The 21,361-nt window shown below is 33.7% G+C and overlaps 1 protein-coding gene and 1 long non-coding RNA gene across 3 annotated transcripts; both read left to right on the top strand.

Annotated features, from left to right (window-relative positions):
* Positions 1-1,473: 1,473 nt before the first annotated feature.
* On the top strand, positions 1,474-2,983 carry LOC141594322 (uncharacterized). 2 transcript variants are annotated; one of them, XR_012522124.1, is made up of 4 exons: positions 1,474-1,768; positions 1,887-1,989; positions 2,235-2,298; positions 2,916-2,983. It is a non-coding gene; the product is annotated as an uncharacterized LOC141594322 (long non-coding RNA). The 2 variants fall into 2 exon arrangements; XR_012522123.1 differs by lacking the exon at positions 2,916-2,983 and having other exon boundaries at positions 2,235-2,862.
* A 12,055-nt stretch (positions 2,984-15,038) lies between these two features.
* Positions 15,039-18,148, top strand: LOC141596789 (phosphatidylinositol 4-kinase gamma 4-like). Its single transcript, XM_074417035.1, has 2 exons — positions 15,039-17,003; positions 17,490-18,148. Exons 1-2 carry the CDS (start codon positions 15,681-15,683, stop codon positions 17,865-17,867), a joined length of 1,701 nt encoding a protein of 566 aa, XP_074273136.1. The 5' UTR covers positions 15,039-15,680; the 3' UTR covers positions 17,868-18,148.
* The last annotated feature ends 3,213 nt before the right edge of the window (positions 18,149-21,361 follow it).

The following is a 21,361-nucleotide window of genomic DNA, read 5'->3' as shown; positions in this document are numbered from 1 at the left end:
GGATGAACCATCCTCTTAGTACTCTCTTTCATCTAAGAGGATGTCCTCTTCAATGTGGGTATATCCTCTTAACATCCTCTTTGAAGAGGAAGAGGAAGACTTCCTCTATTTATGAGGATGTTCTTTTGGCCCCTTGTCTTTAAATAAGAGATAAAAATTATAGTGGGTTTACTTTAAAGGTAAAAGAGGAGAGGAAGTTTGCATCCTCTTTGATGTGGAAAAAATTAGAGGAAGAGGAAGAAGATATTGGAAAGTGGGGTAGATGAAAGAGGGTATGATGTGTCAAAAATATAGAATGAAAGAGAGGAAATAAGAGGATCAAACTATCCTCTTCAATGTACATGCTCTAAGGTGGGGGCACCCCCCATGTGCTTCTCACTCACCTCTCAATGGGCATTTTGTGAAAGGAAACGGTATCCGTCACAAACTTGTGACGGATATCGCATGTCTTTAATAAGATTGTTTGTGACGGATATCGTCCGTCTTCAATAAATTTTGTGTATTATAAATATGCAATTTATTATGTCAAGTGGAATATATTTTGGCATTGGTACCGTATACTATTGGTCGTATTGTTTTGTCGAATCATCCAACCTGAATCCAAGTTGGCCTATGTTGATTTTGACTGCCGGCTTTGTAGTAGTTTTGGCTGCTTCAACCGACGACATGCGTGACGTAATCTGCGTTTAATCCAGTTTTACCCCACAAAAATTGGCGGCATATCTATAACCCCTTAAAATGTATACACTTCTAAAAATGCTTCTTAGGAATAGTGCTAATCTACTCATTCCCGTGCAAGGCACGTGATCAAACTTTCTCTCCTTATCACTCGCTTAGTTGAACATGTGGCCATTTCTTCTCCACTATCTTGTTGACATTCTACCTTCCCGTCTCACCAAGCAATTCCCCTCTTTTGCTCTCGGAAAATTCATTTCCACCTTACCAAGTTAGTCATGGCCTCATATCCATTCCCTATCTCCTCATTTGAACATCAAAAAAATCTGGGGTTTGTATTTCTATTCCCGAAAGGCGAAAACCCATCTTTCTCCCTCAAATGGCTATAACCCTTCATTTTTCTGCACTATTCCTTCATCTATGGGGAAAACTCGACCTAGAAGGCGTGATCTTCACTCATACACCATTAAAGCTACCAACATAATCGTCTGAGGTAATTTCCAATTATCAATTTTTTTACCCGATTTTTTTTATATTTCGTTTCCATATAACCATTCCCCCTTTCAATTGCTACACACTCTCTGAGTTCCTCCATTCATACTTTTCTTTTACTCTTTATATTTTGGGATTTTAGGTAGTTAATTTACTTATCTTCTCACTTAAAAATAATATGGAGTATCATCTTTTTACCTAGAGTACTATATTAGTATGTTATTCCGAGTGACAAGTGGTTAATTAAATCATCACTAAAGAGATTTAGTGGGATATCAAATGTGAAACTATAAAGATTGGAAGCAATATTCTTCATATTCTAAGTCACTGCTGCCTGCTGTTTACGATTGGCTTCTGGTTGCAATTATTAAGAGTATATAGCCTTTCATTCGGTCATGCTAGAAGAATATCAACACTCACAATTTGTGGTTCACAAAGTCATTATGGGTCTACTATCTTGACCTTGTGAGACTGGTTGCATTTGCAGGCACACTTATCCTCTATGACATACATACTTTATTGTTTGAAGAATTTGTACAGTCAGGAACCAAAGCCTTGAGAGTTAGCTTATAATTTTCATGAGTTTGCATCACCGTTGCCGGTAATGAGGCTATAAATCCTGCTTTTTCGTTAGCTTTTCTCCTGCTTCTTATTAATCATGTCTCTCTTTTTTGTGTGTATCTTCTAACCTGATTATAGCTGTTTGTTGTCCTGTGCAGCCAGACAATGTTTTTGGTGCAAAACCAATGGTCATGCTTCGCTGTCAGTATTCTAGCGAAAAAACCACTTTCCTTAAGCACTTGCTGAGAAGTAATTATCTAGGTGATTATATGCTCCCCCGAACCTTTGCAGCGGTGATTATATCAAAATTTGCAGCAATTGTTTTAGAAATTTCATCTTCATTTCTCAATATTGGTTCCCTGTTAATTTTTGCTATGTCGCTATGCCGCTTTGATGCGATAAGTACTCGGCCTGTTGAACTATGTTTTCTTATTCGTTGCACATTAGAATAGTGTGAAACCTGTTTTGCTCAGCAACGAAAGTGAGATTGGTTTATTTGATAACAGCTCTTGTTCAGAGGATGATGAATAGAGCTTCAGGGTTGGAGCTTGGTGTTCATAATCAAAGAAGGTTTGATCCTACTTTCCTACCTTTCAGCTTTTTTCGCGTTGATTTCTCCCTTACAATCCTTGCCTTCCATTCATTCCTCTACCCTCAAAACCCTTTCGTTCCATTCATTCCCCCTTTCAATCTCAAACCCTCATCCTCTTCACCCACATACCACCCGGGTACCTACAAGCACGCATTGATGGTGATTTATTTCTCCAACTCCATCCAAACCAAGGTTTGTTACCATTGGTTGTTTTCCCTTTTTGGTTTTGTTCTTTTTGTGTTTCTTAGAGGGGATCTATGCGGCTGCACTCCCAGTCCATAATTGTGATTACTTTTCATTTTTTCGCCCTTTCTTTTTCTCATTCTCCGCCACTTTTCCTTTTGGTTGAAATCCACTTCTCCTTTCAGTTGAAATCTGGGGTTTTACCGCCATCCGTACTAATGTATTCTGCGTTCATCTTTATTTTCTGGGTTTTTTGGTTTAGTATATTGCTCTTCGTTTTATGGGTTTTGTGCTCATATACCCAGATTATCACTCCCGCTACTGCTTTGTGTCGTTCATTTACATATTTCCATTATATTCTTTTGTCTTTCCACTTGTGCCCTGTTCGATTTGATGGTGCTAAACATTGCAGCTTTCAGCGCAGCCCTTGATTTTTCTCTTTAAAAAGCACATGTACTGATTTTATTGGCTTAATAGCAAGTAATTAATTTGGCGGGTTTTGATTTGGTTCATTATTTCTCCTGGCGTCATTCTACTTTCCGTTGTTAGTTGTTTTAATCCGTCTTTTCTCGGTTTTCATGTGCAGATCTCATGTGCAGGCTCTTACATCAGGTACTTACATACAATATGTCGTCTAAGCTATTGTATCCTGCTGTTGGGGTTGTATCAGTTTGATGCTTCCTCTCATTCCCCGTCTTTTCTCCTTTCGTTTTCTGATCTTCTCGCCCTTTGCATACGCTGGTTTTTAAACTATAGCGAGTTAAGCAACGAGTTAGGCAACACCATCGCACTTCACATCACATTTTAAACTTTGTCTCTCTAATAAAATTGCATTTTTAGTTTAAAAATTGTGATCGTGATGTTAATTGAACTGGTTCTGGGGTTTGATTGAAGTGGGTCGTTGCTCATTTTTGGTGGGTTGCTGTTTTTCAGTTGACCGAGTCATTATGCTATGTTGATCTTTAGGCCGTGCTCATCAAGCATTAGTTTCCTGGACAACTGCCTTAGATTTGGTTGCTTATTTTTGGACGTTATTTCAGTATAAAGAAATCACTAAATGATACGGAGTATAATTGAAATACTTGTGGGCTCATGGCATTGACAATCTTGTTCTTCCAACTCATGACTATCTCTTTGCTCCGTCAGTGAGATATTGGCAAAGCTGTAGATTTTGTCCAAATTTGGTTATTTTGCTGTCCTCACTCCTCACTCATGTTATCTTTATAATTATTATGCTATGAGTTAAGATGATGCTGTTAGGCATTCGTTTATAGGGGTTATCTCAAGTGAGTTATACTTCTTCATCCCACTTTCTTTTCTCTAATTTGGTTTACCCAGGAGTTTAGTGAAGGTGACTTAGCCTCTTTGCTTCAGGCTACAGTTGCTTAGGTGAGACATCCACTTTTTAAAAGTTGTACGTAAAGATGGCAGGGTCATTATGCTCAAGTTTAGTTCAGGTTATTTTTTGGTCGAAAATCACAAGTTGATTTGGCTCATTTTTTGGGTCACGATTTTGAAGTTTTTTAATTTTATAATAGTTATTTAGGGTGAGTCAATCGTGATTTGCGCCAATTTTTTGTTGGGATCGGCTGTTCGAGTAAGATTGTGTTTGGGTTAAGAGCAATGTTGTTTTTAGCGTGGGAAATATTCTGCTGCCATCTCTACTGCACATTTTTAAAACTGACTGTTACTCAAAGTGTTATTAAAGAGACCGCTTCGATTATCCACTATGTGCTAATTTACCGAGTACATTAAAAAAAAATTGTACAATATGTTTCACAATTCCTATATGTAAACTGGTCACTTAGGAGACTAATCTAGCATAACTTGTTTATGTTCCCACAGGACCCCAAGGTCTCTTCCCATGCATCCTTGGTCATGAAGCTACTGGGTATGCATATGAGCATATCACATGAAGCTGCACATATCAGTTGATGTTGGCTTTCCGTTTGTAATGAATTCTGACCTCTTTTATGCAGGATCGTGGAGAGTGCAGTAAAGCGCCAGATAAACAAATGTTCAACCTGGAGACCATGTAATTCCAAGCTACCAAAACGAGTGCAACAAATGTGAATTCTACAAGTCGGGTAAAAGAACCCGTGTGGAAACTGGAAAGGTCGGGGCATCACTGGAGTTGGGAGTTATGATGAGTGACCACAAGAGTCATTTCCGTGTCAGTGGGAAACCTAATTACCAATTTAATGGGACTGCAACATTTAGTCAGCTAATTCTTAGTTGGAACAGTGGAGGTCATCTCCCTTGCCTCTTTTCCATTCACTTCGTTTTTTCTACCAAAATCTCTTGGATTCTAAACAATAAGTTCTAATTATTTGGACACGCACCATTGGTAAGTCTACAATTGCTAGCTAAACTAGCGGATAAATCATAGTAGTAGTTCGCATCACCTAGGTCCGAACCTCGTCAAGATAGAATTTATTAAACTTATCGAATTTCCTTTTCGTCGACACCTTCCGCGAGCTTATATGCTCATGTCATGGACACCTTTCACACTCTTTACACGAGCTGTTTTGGTGATGTCCCTCAGACTTGGCCTTACTTAGCATGTTATGTTTTTGTTCGTCAACGTTCAATTTATCTTTTCGTATTGTTATCAGGATTATTAGGTATGTTTACCCGGCAAAAGAAATGACTGTGCCTTAGCGGCGCTGTCATTTGCCCACTATTTTTCGGCAATTGTTATCTAATTAGCCGGCATTAGACATCATGTTTTCAAGCAATTTCGCCAATTGTGTAATGAATACTTTGCTCATTCCGGAAATTCTAAATCTGTGATAGCCAATTAGCTATGCCTATTTCTATTAATATATTTCTAAGTTACTTACGCTGAACATTTCGACAAATTGGGGCACCGCGCCCGGTAGGGCGTGGTGCAACAACTAGTATATATTAAAATTAAGATTAAGATGACATTTTTTAATACTACGATTTGAGGGAGGATTTGTCGAGTTTGGAACTCGTTACCAAAAAATATGACCACTTAAAATTTGTTTGGTCAAAAAAACTTTTGCATACAAAAACTCATAGTCACGGGATTCAAATACGACATTTTTTTCAAATCGAAGTCATCGGAAAGATGATCGATTTGAAAAAAATCGTTAATTTCTGAACTTGTAAACACGAGTTATGACTTCTTAATGTTTTTCAGATAAAAAAATTGAGTATTTTGTACAAAATGTCGAATTTCTGGCGTACTATGTGAATTTTCCGAATAAGAAGTCTCCATAGCGCCACTACAAATTTGTACTAAAAAAAAAAAAATTGTACATTACCCATTCTTTCAACATATATTTTGGAACATGAAACTATTATGGAACAACTTCGACATGAGCAATCTAATGATCCTTCAAACCTAAAACTATCATCTTTTCTATTGTTCATGCTCTAATTGTATTTGATTTCGAAAAAATCATTGTATAATACAATAAAATCAATCAATACTAATAATCTATCTATATTATTAAAGGAAGTTTTTTTCGAACGATTACAGAGAGTCCAAGTTTTCGAAACTACCTAAACTATTTTTTTATTAAGAGCTAATATTTTCATTTAAAGATAGTAATCAAGTTGTAAATTAATTATATTATATATGGAAGCAGAACAAATTTTATCATATCATGATCATAAGTTACCGTATAGAATACTTCTACCATAAGAACAATTTTACGAATGAAAGTAGCGAAGGAATCAAATTTCCGGTTTGATACACGTAGCAAATAAACCAAATTAAAGTAAACTTTATCATAAAATTTTGCAAATTATTATTATATGTGCTTTCCTGCTACGACCAACTCCTACTATACATTAAACTCATAAACTTAATAGATGTCATGTGTAGCTGAAACACCAACAAGTTAATGTGTATATAGTGTCTGAATGCAATAAATCATCCCTGCATACGACGTCTTTACTTTCACGCTTGACTTACTGATTTTCCGTCTGTTTCTTTGTTTTTTTTTTTTTTTTGCAGATATGGCATGTAATGAACTAATGTATACGCGATTTTGGGAGAAAAATTTTACGCTAACCCATTGGTAAGTCCTTTGATTTTCACCGTTGAGGCTTTGAGGTTAATGCCTTATAATTTTGTATTGATCGGATCGGCCCGTGAATTGCATCTTTAGTGCTCTCTTAGGCCTTGTTCTTTTGGACTTAATTTCAGTTCTAATACGTTGATTCAGATTCAGATTCACTCCATTCGATTCGATTGATTGATTCAGCTCCATTGATTCGATTCGATTCGATTGGATCAGATCGATTGATTCAATTGATTCGAGTTCATATTAGTTTATTTCAACATTACTATTATTATTCTTATTGATATCATTATTATTATTTTTTATAATGTATTTACTATTGTTATTATTATTATTGTTATTATTATTGTTATTATTATTATTATTATTATTATTATTATATTATTTTTATATTTATTATATTACTATTATATTTATTAATAATTAATTCGTATTGTTTATATTATTATTATTATTATTATTATCATCATTATTATTATTATTATATTATATTTATTATTTTATTAATATATTCATTATTATTAATATTATTGATAATATATTTAATATTATTATATTAATAAGTTATAATATTATATTTATTATTTTGTTAATATACTCATTATTATTAATATTATTAATCACATATTTATTATTATTATTATTATTATTATTATTATTATTATTATATTTAATATTATTATATTAATAAGTTATTATATTAGACCTATTATTATTATATTATTATTTACTTTTAGTTATTATTATTAATATATTATGTTATTATTAATAATGTTATCATTTATATTTGATGGGGCATATTCTGCACCGCTGACCAAGTCAACATATTGAGCAAGGTCAAAGATATCCACAGCAAGTCAACGACTTAGACTTAGCCGATCAAAATTTACATCACGGTCGGCCACTGGTCTCGGATGACAACCTGCCAAATGGGCACATACCCGCGTACTCATAATCCAAGACCCCTCGGCGGTGAGTCACAGGCCCGCCGGCCGCCATAGGTCCCTCGGCCGAGGGGTAGATCGATCTTTCCACGCTAGTCACTTGGCCACTTGGCCACTACGTGACAAAAGGTGAAAGCCTATAAATACTCCTCAACCTTCATTGAGGAAAGGATCCAACTAATCCACAACTAAACCTAAATACACTATTCATCTGGTAATATCTTCCTTATCTCTCTACAATATACATTCAGCCAAGTAACAACTTATCCCTTAAGTTTACTGACTTGAGCGTCGGAGTGAGTACGCTTGGCACAAAGTCAAGCCCTCAGTTCGTTCATTGTTGCAGGAGAGGCCGAGAGGAACGATTAAGGCCAAAGGAGAATCCAACTCAAGACATCATTCAACAAGCCACGGGTGGTAACTATACTTGCTCTGGAATTACACCCGGAACAATATTACTAATATATTATTATTATTACTATATTTATTATTATATTACTATTTTAGTTTTTATATATCTTATTAAATTATTATTATTAGATTAATATATTATTATTATTATAATAATAATTATTATTAATGAATAATATTATAATAATATTTATTATTATTATTATTATTATTATTGGTATTATTTTTATTATAATATTTAGTATTATTATTATTTTTATTATTAATATAATCTTTTTATTATTATTTGATTCGATTCGATTCGATTGATTGATTGATTCAGATTGGATCGATTCGATTCGATTCAGTTCCATTGATTCGATTCATTCAATTCAGCTCCATTGATTGATTGATTGATTCGAGACAATTTGGTCCAAAAGAACAGGGCCTTAATCAAGCACTCCTATATAGTTATTGAGATATTGTTATCGTGGTAGTTAGAGTAAATAAAAAAGGTGGATCTTTTTTTTTTACAGGATACAAAAGGTGGATCTAAGAAGTAAGAAATGTCGTGAGTTTTTCAATCGAGTCTAAATCAAGGAACAAAGATAATTGCAAGGCAATGGGACTAAGTGAGACATCTATTAAGGCCCTGTTCTTTTGGACTGAAATGGATCTGATCTGATCTGAACTGAACTGAACTTATAGGATCTGAACTGAACTGAACTGAACTGAACTTATAGGATCTGAGTTGAACTTATAGAATCTGAACTGATCTGAACTTATAAGATCTGAACTGAACTGAACTTATAGGATCTGAACTGAACTGAACTTATAGGATCTGAACTGAACTTATAAGATCTGAACCGAACTTATAGGATCTGAACTTTTCTGAACTGAACTTATAGGAGTCGAACATAAATTAACTTAACTTAATTTAATTTAATTTAATTTAATTTAATTTAACTTAACTACTACTACTACTACTACTACTACTACTACTACTACTACTACTACTACTACTACTACTACTACTATTATTATTATTATTATTATTATTATTACTTGCCAAGAGAGAACATTGATAAAAAAAAAAATTATAGTCTAAAACACAAGGTAAAATAATAACATTTTTCCGCTTTATATACATTGGTTTGTTCATACATTATACTACGATAAAAAATAAATCACATATTATATCTTTTTTTCTAACCATTTATTTGCATATTATCATAATCCTCATCACTTTCATCATCACTATCACTCTCAACAACGAATCCATTGCCTCGCCAAATGTTTTTGATTATGTTGTTTTGTAACACGCCGTATTTTATTAAGTTGGATAAAATTATTTTAATTGCTACTTTGTATTTAATTACGTTGGTTAACGATTTATATATTTATTTTCTCAGCTAATTAATTAATTTCATTATAATTCGTTATGTTAAATTTTAATAATCATTAATAAATTATGTTCCTTTTACGGACTTGAGAAGAATCGTCTAGTTAGCTATTTTGAGTTTGTTCCGCTAAATTAACCAATTTCGTTAAATTCCGCTAATTTAGTAAAAATCACTAAGAATTCCAATTCGATCCGATTTTGTATTATTTCCGTTAACAAACTGAGTTTATTTTTATTTTCACTCAGTAAATATATTAATTATTGATTCCGTTTATTTCTCAAACTTTTACTTAAATCGGTTTAATTTAACTCGAGACGGTTTTAAAAACTAGCGAAATTTCTTAACGATGAAGAAACGTACGTATAATAAATAGCTAGCTAGCTAGTTGCTCCCTCATTTTCTCACGCATCACCTTCTTCACCCTTCCTTTTTCTTCTTTTTCGTTCTGTTTAAAAAATTTTAAATTTTAAATTGATTCTGCCACTCCGTTTGTCATCCGTTATCAATGATTTTCGTTCCATAGTGCTGCTCTCATCATTCCTGTCAATCCGTTGTAAGTAAAATTCATTTTCGTCATGTATTTTTACAAACCCAATTTATACTTTCAGCTTTATTTATTATAAGACGGTTGTAGATGCTGAGATAGACGGTCTTGTATAAGATTTGTTAGTCATGAAGGACTAGTTCGATCGGAAAAAGGTAACGATGACAGGTTACTCAATATTACTTGTTAAATATGTGTATTTTGAAAGCTGGTTAGTCTGTTTTATAGTTGAGACGGTGTATAATTATATATAGGGATCATTATGGATGTTAATTAGTCAGTTGTATAGTTGAGACGGTGTATACTGATATGTGGAGATGATTGAGACGGTGTATACTGACATGTAAGGATCATTTTGGATGCTAGCTAGTAAGTGGTATATTTAAGACGGTGTATGCTGACATGTATGGATTGCTTTGGGTGCTAATTGGTGTCCTTTATAGTTGAGACGGTGTATACTGACATGTAGGGATTGTTTTGGGATGCTATTTGGGATCCTGTTTAGTTGTGGTATATTTAAGACGGTGTATACTGGCGTGTAAGGATTTTTTTTGGATACTAGTTAGTCCGTTGTATAGTTGAGACGGTTTATATTTACATGTAGAGATTGTCAGATACTATAGTTGAGACGGCGTATACTGGCAGGTAGGGATTGTTTTGGATGCGGTTTTGATAAAAGAAAATGGTATATTATTTTGTGGACTTGTCTTGCTATATTTGTACTTTGTTGCAGGTGAGACGGTAAGCATTATAGGCCGTATATGTACTTTAATTATGTTGGAACAGGTACGAGATGCTAGATAGATTGGTCGGCCAATACATGGTGGTATTTTCATATTTAGGTGTGTTTATTCCAATTCTCGTATTGCATGGTTGTTACCACATATTGGATTGTTTGGTTAGTCCATGCTAGATATGTACGCTGCGTACATTGGGTCTGTGTGTGTTTATCGTTCTAGTGCTAATCAATGTCATTTGTTACGATCGTTTCAATTCGGATCCTAGCTCATGTGTCGTGGACTAGGCGACCAGATTGAAGTTAATCGTCCGTGGTTATGTGTTGTAGCCCGGTTACGAGTCTCAGGGTTACGGGAAGTTACCGTAGCCGTTGAATCGGATACGTGTTGTATTCCGAGAGTATAGTGTCGGGTTACCGAAAGGCCGATATTGTACTTAAGCCAGGACTGCTTATATCGGCTATGTGTTGTAGTTCGATGATTGTCGGGGTATGTGTTGTATCCCGAGAGCGTGATGCTATTTAGCCGTTCTACCGAGAGATCGTTGGTTATTCTTTATGATTGATTAGCATTAGTACTTTGGGACCCGTCCACTATGTCATCTTTGGTCAGACGGTGCTTCCTTTACTATGATGTCGTGTTTGGTCGTAATAAAGTGGGACACGTTTTGGTTGTGTAAGTTCCGTTATCACATGATTTATTTATCTTTTCTATGTTCTATGTTTGATAAACTGATAGATTTTGTGTTGTACTTACGTTATTACATTGTAATAGGGCTGGTAAGACACCTGAGTTACTCCTCACTGACCGTGACATTCATTTTTATGAATGACAGGTGACAGGTCGGTGTTATACGCGGTTTTATATGTTGGGGGTTACAAGATGAGTGGCTAGCGAGCGTTGTTGAGGCAACGATACATCCTTTTAATTATCGTTCGTTATTGCATTTTTTTGAAATTTGGAGGGATCCGAGATCCCTTGTATATTTCTATTCGTATTATGTTTTTATTTTGTAAAAGTAGTAATTAGGTTAAATAGTTTTCAAAGGTTTTCAGTGAACTCCGCGGCCATGCCTCGAAGTTTTAAAATTTTACGTATTTTCCGCTATTAATTATATGTTTATTCTTTTGTATAATCGCGGGGGTTCACATGTTTCGTACCTTATACATGGCCTTATTCCGCTTTTTATCAAACATGCCCGAATCTACTGTGACGCTGAAATTATTAATGAGAGGAGTGATTTTTTTTTAAAAAAAATAATAATGTATGTATCAAATGATTAATGTCAAATGTTTTTTAACGGTCTTTTTAAAATAATACTCTGTATATAGCTTTTCTGAACAAAATTTATAGGATCTGAATTTTTCTGAACTGAAGTTATAGGATTTGAACTGAACTGAACTTATAGGATCTGAACTGAACTTATTGGATCCGAACTGAACTGAAGTTATAGGATATGAACTGAACTGAACTTATAGGATCTGAACTAAACTGAACTGAACTTATAGGATCTGAAGTGAACTGAAATTAAGTGACTTTAAGTCCAAAAGAACAGGGCCTAAGAAAAATATAGACATTATTATTGAAATTTTGATGTATACATGTAATTATTTTTCAACATATCGGTTTTTGGCGATTAACTAACATTAATGTTTACAGGTAAGATTTTATTCCAATTGTAAAAAAAAAATGTCTATGCGTTAGAGTTGTGTTTTTATTTTCCATTAACTTAGTTTGTTGTGTCAGCACTCTATATCAGTCGGGCCATGACAAGATAGAGGCAAATGGGTTAGCATAGACATTAAAAAATAAAGTTGAAAATTAAATTTTCTTTTTTAGTGTTTTTATTACATAATTAGTCCGTTATTATCTTGCTCGAAACATGTAATGTTAGTACTTTTGTTTATGATTTTTTTTGGTGCTATACTGCTATGTACGGAATATAAGTATGAACACATGTACGGGTACGACGCTTCAAACGAAACAATATTAGATGGACTTACACTGTGAGACGATTCCTTTATACGAGTATATTAATAGTAATAAATTAATTATTTCTAATATAAAAGAATCGTCTTATTATAAAACGAATTGACATAGCTCTAAGGGGTAAATACACTATATACCAAGGAATTTGTTATTGTTAATGCAATGATAGTATAATACTATCCATGCATTGATTTTAGAATTTTACGGAATTGGGGTAGTTATTGTGGGGATAGCCTCTCAAAATTCAAAGAGCAACCATGAGTAAATTTTACGTGTGACCAAAAAGTTCAAAATGCAAATTTCAAGTTATTAAGTTAAAATTGGAAACAAATAATGTTATACTTTTGGTCTCAATCCTACCAAGCTGCAATTCACGACGGTCTAAAACTATAATCTAGCTTCAAACCTGTTTACAAGATTGTGTTTTTCGTTTTCCATATTCGACCCATCTAAGAGAGTGAGTTGGACTATGAGTGAATGTTTAAAGGACTCATACTCTTTGTACACCATTAAGTTATTAAACATTTTAATATGAAAGAGTTCTAATATGCACAATAGGATTCCTCACAAAGTAAACTAAGCTTATTGTACTATATAAACGATTGAATTGGGGTGTGGTAATTACCTCACCTACATGTGCATGTCTTATACTTCCTCCGTACCACACCAAAGGTAACGTAGGGAAAAATGGAGTATTTAAAAAAAGGTGGAAAAAGTAAGGGTAAAGAGGGAAAAAATAGGCGGGGCATGTAATTGTGGGTTGGTAGGTGGGGTATGTAATAACATTTTCTGTAAATATCAAATGAGTATAAGGATAACTTGGTAATGTTGTGGGCCAAATAAGGAATGTTACCTTTGGTGTGATACGTCCCTTTATAGTAAGTGTTACCTTTGGTCTGGTACGGGTTGAGTATATTTTTTTTTTAATTTATATTTTCTTAATATTAATATTTATTAGCAAATTTAATTGATGTTAAGCTTTGGTTTTGTATCCTCCGTTCGTCGATAAGAACACTAAGGCCTGTTTTTTTGAATCGAAACTTATAGGATTCGAATCGAATCGAACTTATAAGATCGAATCAATCGAATCGAACTTATAAGATCGAATCGAACTTATAGGATTCGAACTTAATCGAACTTATAGGATTCGAACTTAATCGAACGTATAGGATCTCGAACTAAACTTATAGGATTCGAATCGAATCAATCAATCGAACTTATAGGATTCGAATCGAACTTAAATTAAGTGAGTATAGGATCGAATCAACTTATAGGATCGAATCGAATCGAATCGAACTTATAGGATCGAATCGAACTTATAGGATCTCGAATCGAATCGAAATTATAGGATTCGAATCGAATCAACTTATATGATCTCGAATCGAACTTATAGGATTCGAATCGAATCGAACTTATAGGATCTGAAGTTAACTTAAATTAAGTGACTTTAAGTCCAAAAGAACAAGGCCTAACTCATACACAGATAGAACAACATGCAACAAAAGTAATATATAGGTTCAACCATAAAAATATTTTTAAGTTACTATATTGTACATGACAGGGCATTAAAATAGGTCCGTGCATCGCACGGGCATTAAATCTAATTTAATAATAATATAAATAAATAGAGAAATAATTAAAATATCTTCATATGTATCAAATAACATTTTTAATCAAATTTTCAATAAACTATTTTTATTTATCATCCATATACCTTCACATGTGAGTCATGCTAATCTTCCACGTACCTTTTCCGATTTCATCAGATATCTTTAGGATGGCAATTTTTCATTTATAACGAACACTATCCGTCACAAGCTTGTGACGGATAGTTGCCCTCTCACACAATTGCAAGTGAGAGGGCAAGTGAGACGAATATGGAGCGCCCCACTTACCCTCCCACTTGCGTATTATGAGAAGATCACTATCCGTCACAAACAAGACGCTTTGAGGTAGGACAATATCATTCAAATTCATGTATCTAAATCTAAATAAACTATTCAACCAACACAAATTTTCATTTAAGATGAGTATATCTCTCTTAAATTTAAAATGGTTCATTCTCATCATTTTAGATAGATACTATCTGTACTAAATTTAATACGCGTTAAATGTATACCAAATCATATGATAAGTTTTCTAGGACATGCCAAAAGTTTTGTCTTTATTGTCATCATGTGATAGTATTTGATCCGTTTTAAGATTTAAGACAAATATTACATCTTAAATAAGACTTATTGTAACCGTAAATCTCCCTGAAGACGGCACTATCCGTCTTAAAATTAAGATGAGTTAAATATATACCACTTTTGTATATAAAAATGTATAGAAAAAAGAAATATATTTGTTTAATATAAACAAGCCTTATCATACTTAACTCATTTTAAGCTAAAAGAGATAGTACTATCATTTGCGAGAATTTGTGGGTAAGAAAAAGTAAACAAAAACTTTCGAAGCTCCAAATCATAGAACCAATGAAATCCTTCCATTTACGTGTCACACTTTCGATAAATATAAACGCGTATAATAAAATCAAACTTCCTCGTCACCGTAAATTGTCGCATCTTCCCCCACCTTCTCCCTCTCTTCCTCCTCTGCCATCACCATATCTTCCTCTAATCCTCTTTCTTCTTTTCTTCCCCCTTTATTTTATTGCAAACCCTAAAAATCAAACAAAAAATCGAAAATCCCCCTAATTTAACTTACATTTTCTCCCCCTTCATTTAAATCGTACGAATTACACCACTAATTTCTTAAATCAAGGTTTTAATTTGGGGGTTTTGACCCCTTTTTCTCTCATTTGAGGAAAGTTTCTGGAAATCAATTGAACTGATTTCTTCAGTTTAGGGTTTCCAAGATCTAATTCGTCGCCTAAATTCGATTTGAGGTATGCTATTACTTTGATTTCAGAAACGTTTCCATACCCTTTTACCCTCTTGGGGTTTCAGGGATACGATTTTCTTCTCACTGTTTATGTAACTGTAGATAAGAGTATAGAGAAACTGTTCATGTTGAATTTGTAATATTTATTTGTAGTTTTTATTAGTTTTAATTAGGTTAAGTATTTGTGAATAAGGAGTAGATTGATTAAAGTTCGAAACTTTGAGAGGAAAAGATGTCGTCGGCTGCGTTAGTTGTTACTAGGACGGAGGAATCCGTAGGTTCACCTAGGTTTTACCGTAGTGCGCTTGATTTGGATTTGAATGAATCCATATATATAGAAGTGAATGCAATGGGGAATACGTTCAGGGCTCCGTTGCAGGTTTTCAAGTATGAGTCGGTTGAGTCCGTTAAGCTTAAGATTCAGATTAGTACTGGGTTTGTGGTGAAGAATCAGAAATTAGTGTATGGTGGGAGGGAATTGTCTCGTTGTGATTCGCTTGTTCGGGATTATGATGTTTCGAATGGGGATGTGTTTCACATTGTGGTTAAGCTGACGGATTTACAGGCGATTAAAGTTAGGACGGTATGTGGCAAGGAGCTGAGTTTCTGCGTGGGGCGGTTTCAGGATGTTGGGTCTGTGAAGAAAAAGATAGCGAAGGAGGTGAAGGAGTTGGATGGTGAGGACGGTCATGAGCTTATTTATAAGGGGGAGCAGCTTGATGATCAGAAGAAAATTAATGATATCGTTAAGCATGGTGACAATGGCGTGATTCTTTTGATTATCAGGAAGTCGGCCAAGGTTAGGTTTATGCCTGTGGGGAAGGACTTTGAGTTGTCAGTTGATGCGTCCGATATTGTTAGTAAGAAGTATGAATATGGATGTGATTTGGTGCCAGCGAAAGACTTTTTGGTGCCAGTTTTTGGTAACCCAAAGAGTGATGTGCCGACAGCCATATTGGATGTAATAGCGATGACTAAAGATGGATTAGCTAATGGACATTTCCCTATCATGTCGACTGAGGGGTCAGGTGGAGCGTACCTTATGTTGGATTCGACGGGATCAGAGTATGTTTCTGTGTTTAAGCCTATCGATGAGGAGCCTAAAGCAATGAACAACCCTCGTGGCCTACCCTTAACCGCAGGTGGTGAAGGGTTGAAGAGGGGTACAAGAGTTGGTGAAGGAGCATTTAGGGAAGTTGCAGCGTACCTGTTGGACCATCCAATCAACGGTAGGCGTGGGAAATCTGGAGAGGCAATCGGCTTTTCTGGGGTTCCTCCCACTGGCATGGTCAAGTGTTTACATGAGGGATTCAACCACCCCAATGGGATAAATGAGAAGTACGGATCCCTGCAGAAGTTCATGAAAAACAATGGTAGCTGTGAGGATATTGGTCCTGGGGCTTTCCCAGTGGAAGAGGTGCACAAAATATCTGTGCTGGACATGAGGTTGGCGAATGCAGATAGGCATTCTGGAAATATATTGTTCAGTAAGAATAGTGAAACCGGGCGAACCACCCTGATACCTATTGATCATGGGTATTGCTTGCCAGAGAGTGTAAGTGTCATTGTTCTCTACTTTTTGTATTGCACCTCTTCTCGCCTTCCCGGTGCTTTTAACTTGTTATGCTGTAATGCATTGTGAGATTATGTGCTGACTGTTATGGATTCTGCTGGGAACAATGGAATATAAGTGGGACGGTTTATCACCGAGAATATTAAATAGGAGCAAATCAATGTGTTCGTCTGTTTGTGTTTGCTTGGATAGTAGGTACATAGTTCACCTTGACATGAGCATTGCCTGCCCTACAACACTGACACAAGGCGTACTACGTCTTATAATAATGATGCAAGTCTTATAAATAATGATGCTCTATTACTCGGTTACGAAGCATGCATTTTTGTTTTTGTCTGGAAAGTCGTGAATGTTTTCCAGCTGCTTCATCTCTTGCTACTGATATTGTCCTGTTTAGTTAACTTGGTGCTTATGATTTGCTACTGTATAATTCAACTAATCAAGCCAAGTTATCTGTCCTCCATGTAGTTTGAAGATTGCACATTTGACTGGCTGTACTGGCCGCAAGCTAAGCAACCATACTCTCGAGAGGCTGTTGAGTACATCAAATCGCTGGATGCCAAGGAAGACATAGCTCTTCTGAAGTTTTATGGGTGGGACATGTCGGTTGACAGTGCACGTACTCTACGCATCTCGACCATGCTGCTTAAGAAAGGGGTGGAGAGAGGTTGGACCCCATATGCAATTGGAAGCATCATGTGCCGTGAGACAGTGAGGAAGAAATCCGTGATTGAGGAGATAGTTCAAGAGGCGCTCGAGGCCGTTCTCCCTGCCATATCTGAAGTGACATTCATGGAAACCGTGTCCCAGATCATGGATCGTCGTCTCAATGAGATCTCTAAATAGCAGAAATGATGGAGACTCTGCTGTTGGTACATTCAGTACATATGTTTGCACATTATGCAAGTTTAATAATAGGATGACACCTTTAGAACAAAGTACATTCTTTATTTCCCGTTAAGTCAGTCTTCACTTTCAGTAAGTTTGCGAGCCTCTCAGCTGGTTGAGTAGGGTTTTCTATCCTAGGGTAATCTCTATCCTATGTATGTGTTTTCTCAGTATTGTACCAATTTTAATGTATTTGGAAGCAGTCAGTTATGGAATGGCTAAGGTTGTTTTTTGACTTATCGACTGAATGCTGTCAACACCAGTACACCGCCAGTCAACACCAGAAATTTTATCACCAGCATCAATTCTTGCTTCTGCAGGTGACGCTTAGCCAATAAACCTGAAGCATGTTGGTGGAATCTTCGACACTGCGGTATATAGACCAAGGATGGAGAGTAAGGATTTGTGTCTTACATATTGGATTCAAACCAGAGCTAAACCAAGCTAAGGCTGACCGGCCTAAAAACTTGGAAGGATAACTGACCCCAGGGGATGGCAGGATTAGAGTTGCGAGTCAAGCTTATTCAATCTATTTTATCGTCGTCTTCAATAATAACCTGTAGACATGTAGTCTCCACACGGTGTATTAAAACTAACATGAAATATACTATTTTGTCCCAGTTATTTATTTACTTTTTATAGTAATTGAATACCCGTGAAAATTCACCGAAGTGTTTTTAAATTTTTTAAATAGTTTTCTTTAATAAAATTTTGAAATGAGTCAAACGATATATCTACCTATTGTTCCAACCTTATTTGGCAAGTAGTACATATTTTTTTTTTTTTCGGTCTAACAAAGCGCGCACTTAATAGCGTTACAATAGAAGGAAGGAGGGGATTCAAACCTGAAACCTATTATCCACAATAACTCGGTCTTAACCACTTATTTTACAACTAGTGTAGATCCCTGTGCTACAGCACGATATTTTTTAGTTTTGTTTTATAAAGAGTCATTCTCATTAAATTAATTGTTTAAATTAACTGTAACTTTAATATTATAATGTACTAATATAATTTTAGTAAGAGGTAGAAAATGAAGGTTTATTACTATAAAAAAACACTTTAAGTTAAGTTATTTTTGTCTTAAACTATTTTTACCTTACTATAAAAATTAACTCTAATGCTATATCATTGCATGAAACTAATTTACGACATTAAATTACAATTAAGTGATGTAAAAATGTATAATCTAATTAAAACGCGTATAAAGCTTATAACAAAAACAGGTAAAAACAGTATACCACGCACTTAAAAAGACGATTTACGAATAATTAGACTAATATTTTTTTTAATTAAAAAAATACATAAAAATTGTTACGTTCTTTAAAATATATACCATATTTAGAGTGTAACTGATGATTGATAATATAATAAACAGATTTACGTAATTTTAGGGTGTAAGTGATGACAATAATTATGTTAAAGACTGCATAAGAAGCAGATTTGCGTAATTTTAGAGTGTTACTGATGAAGAATAATATCTATGAAAATGGAAATGATTGAAATAATAAATTATGGATTTTAATGAAAAAAATCATAAATATAAATTTTAATTGAAAGATGAGTTTAATTATAAGAATATATTAATTGAAAAGATAATAATGTAATGATTTTTTTTTTACTTGTTACCTTATTTAGCTAGATGCCTTTTTATTCTCTTAGTAGTAAAGGGGGATTGAAATGAGAATTAAGAAGCTCGAGTTTTTTGCTTCTATTTTCTCAAATATCTAGACATTTTATACCTTTCTTATAAAAATGACTCATAAATCATGGGAGGATTTTTCACAATAAACGTAATTACTTACATTTTAGAATTTGATAAACATAATGAAAATTATACTCAATTGAAAGCATTTTTCACAATAAACGTAATTACTTACATTTTAGAATTTGTATCAAAATAACTTTTTAGTAAATTTAGAATCAAACAACCGTAATTATTTAATATAATTTTATAATAAAATTTATAAACTATAATTAATATCTTGCTGAGATTTATACCGCATTTATTATGTTTGTATTTAATTTCAGATGTAATTAATACGTGTATTTAAGGCTGGGTTGACACGTGGGGCATCCACAACGTTTCAATCCAATTTTACATATATACTAGGTAGTATCACGCGCTTCGCGTGGCCTGTTTTAATATTTTATGATTATAATTGAAGAAAAATTATATGATTCATATATGACCTTCAATATTTTCTCTTATAAATAATATTTTCTCAAATTTAATATTTTTAGATTTAACTTCAATGTTTTAAAATAAAATACATAAGAGTTTTAATTAAAACTAACAAGTGATAATTAATTATGCATGATCAACGTTTTATAAATAAATTTGTGACTGGTGAAATATCATATTAATCAAAATAAAATTTATTCGAATAATACAACAATCAACAATAAGGTCTCAAATTATATCATTTCACAATACTTTATGTCTCAAATCAATTCATATTTATTCAAAATGATGTCAACATAATTTTATGTAATTTTTAATTTTTTATGTATAACATGTGACATTTATCTATCAAACATATATAGTTCAAACTCAACTTATTTAAATGTTTTGATTGTGTCTTGCATGTGATATGTGTCAAACATATCTATAAGAAATTTGCACCTTTTATTTTTTTAAACAATTATATATAATGATGTTTAAGAGTTTATTACCTGTAAATATAATAGGTTGAACTTTCTCAAATATTATTTTTTGATGTTTAATTTCAAAGTATTTAAAAGATAACATATAAAATATTTAACTAAAAGTAATACGGAGTATTTGTTTGTCATAATCAATATTTTATATTTGATTTATACATATTTAATTAAAAATATTAAAGAAAAATGTAACGTCTTTTTTACTTTTTCATGTCGTTTATAATACTATATTACTTAATAATCATTACTTTTGTTTTGATTATTCAAATGCACTCGCGATCACTATGTACATACACACTTGTACACATACTCGTTATCACACTATTGAAACCTATCAAAATCTCATATGTATTCAATTTGTCCAATATAATTTTTTTGATTCCCAGACTATAAAACGTATCTCTTAGTAGTTTTTTTAAAGTTGTGTTTTTAATATAAACAATGACTCTTCCGATCCAAATATATTTTTCTTAATGGATTTAATAGTCTAAGTTTTATAATAACTTTCTCAAAATATTTTTTTACGTAAATGTAAAACGTTGTGAGTCACTTACTTTAATCATCTCTACATATCAAAATAAATATTTCAATAAATATAATGAAAATTATACTCAATTGAAAGCATTTTTCACAATAAACATAATTATTTACATTTTAGAATTTTTATCAAAATAACCTGTAATACCCGCCCTTTTAGGGACCCTTTGACCAGCGTTGACTGACCATGGGAGCGGGAGTAGTCTTAGAAAAGTGTGCCAAAACCATCTTGGGCTGCATGTTAAGAGTGG

The sequence above is a fragment of the Silene latifolia genome, chromosome 8 (genome assembly GCF_048544455.1).
Source record: "Silene latifolia isolate original U9 population chromosome 8, ASM4854445v1, whole genome shotgun sequence".
Taxonomy (NCBI): Eukaryota; Viridiplantae; Streptophyta; class Magnoliopsida; order Caryophyllales; family Caryophyllaceae; genus Silene; species Silene latifolia.
This window is presented reverse-complemented; position numbering and strand designations above follow the sequence as displayed.

What these genes read in the sequence shown, in the direction of transcription:
- LOC141596789 (XM_074417035.1), top strand. Translation starts at nt 15,681, where the DNA reads ATGTCGTCGGCTGCGTTAGTTGTTACTAGGACGGAGGAATCCGTAGGT. An exon ending in GGTATTGCTTGCCAGAGAGT is followed by an intron (nt 17,004 to 17,489) that starts GTAAGTGTCATT and finishes TCCTCCATGTAG; the next exon opens with TTTGAAGATTGCACATTTGA.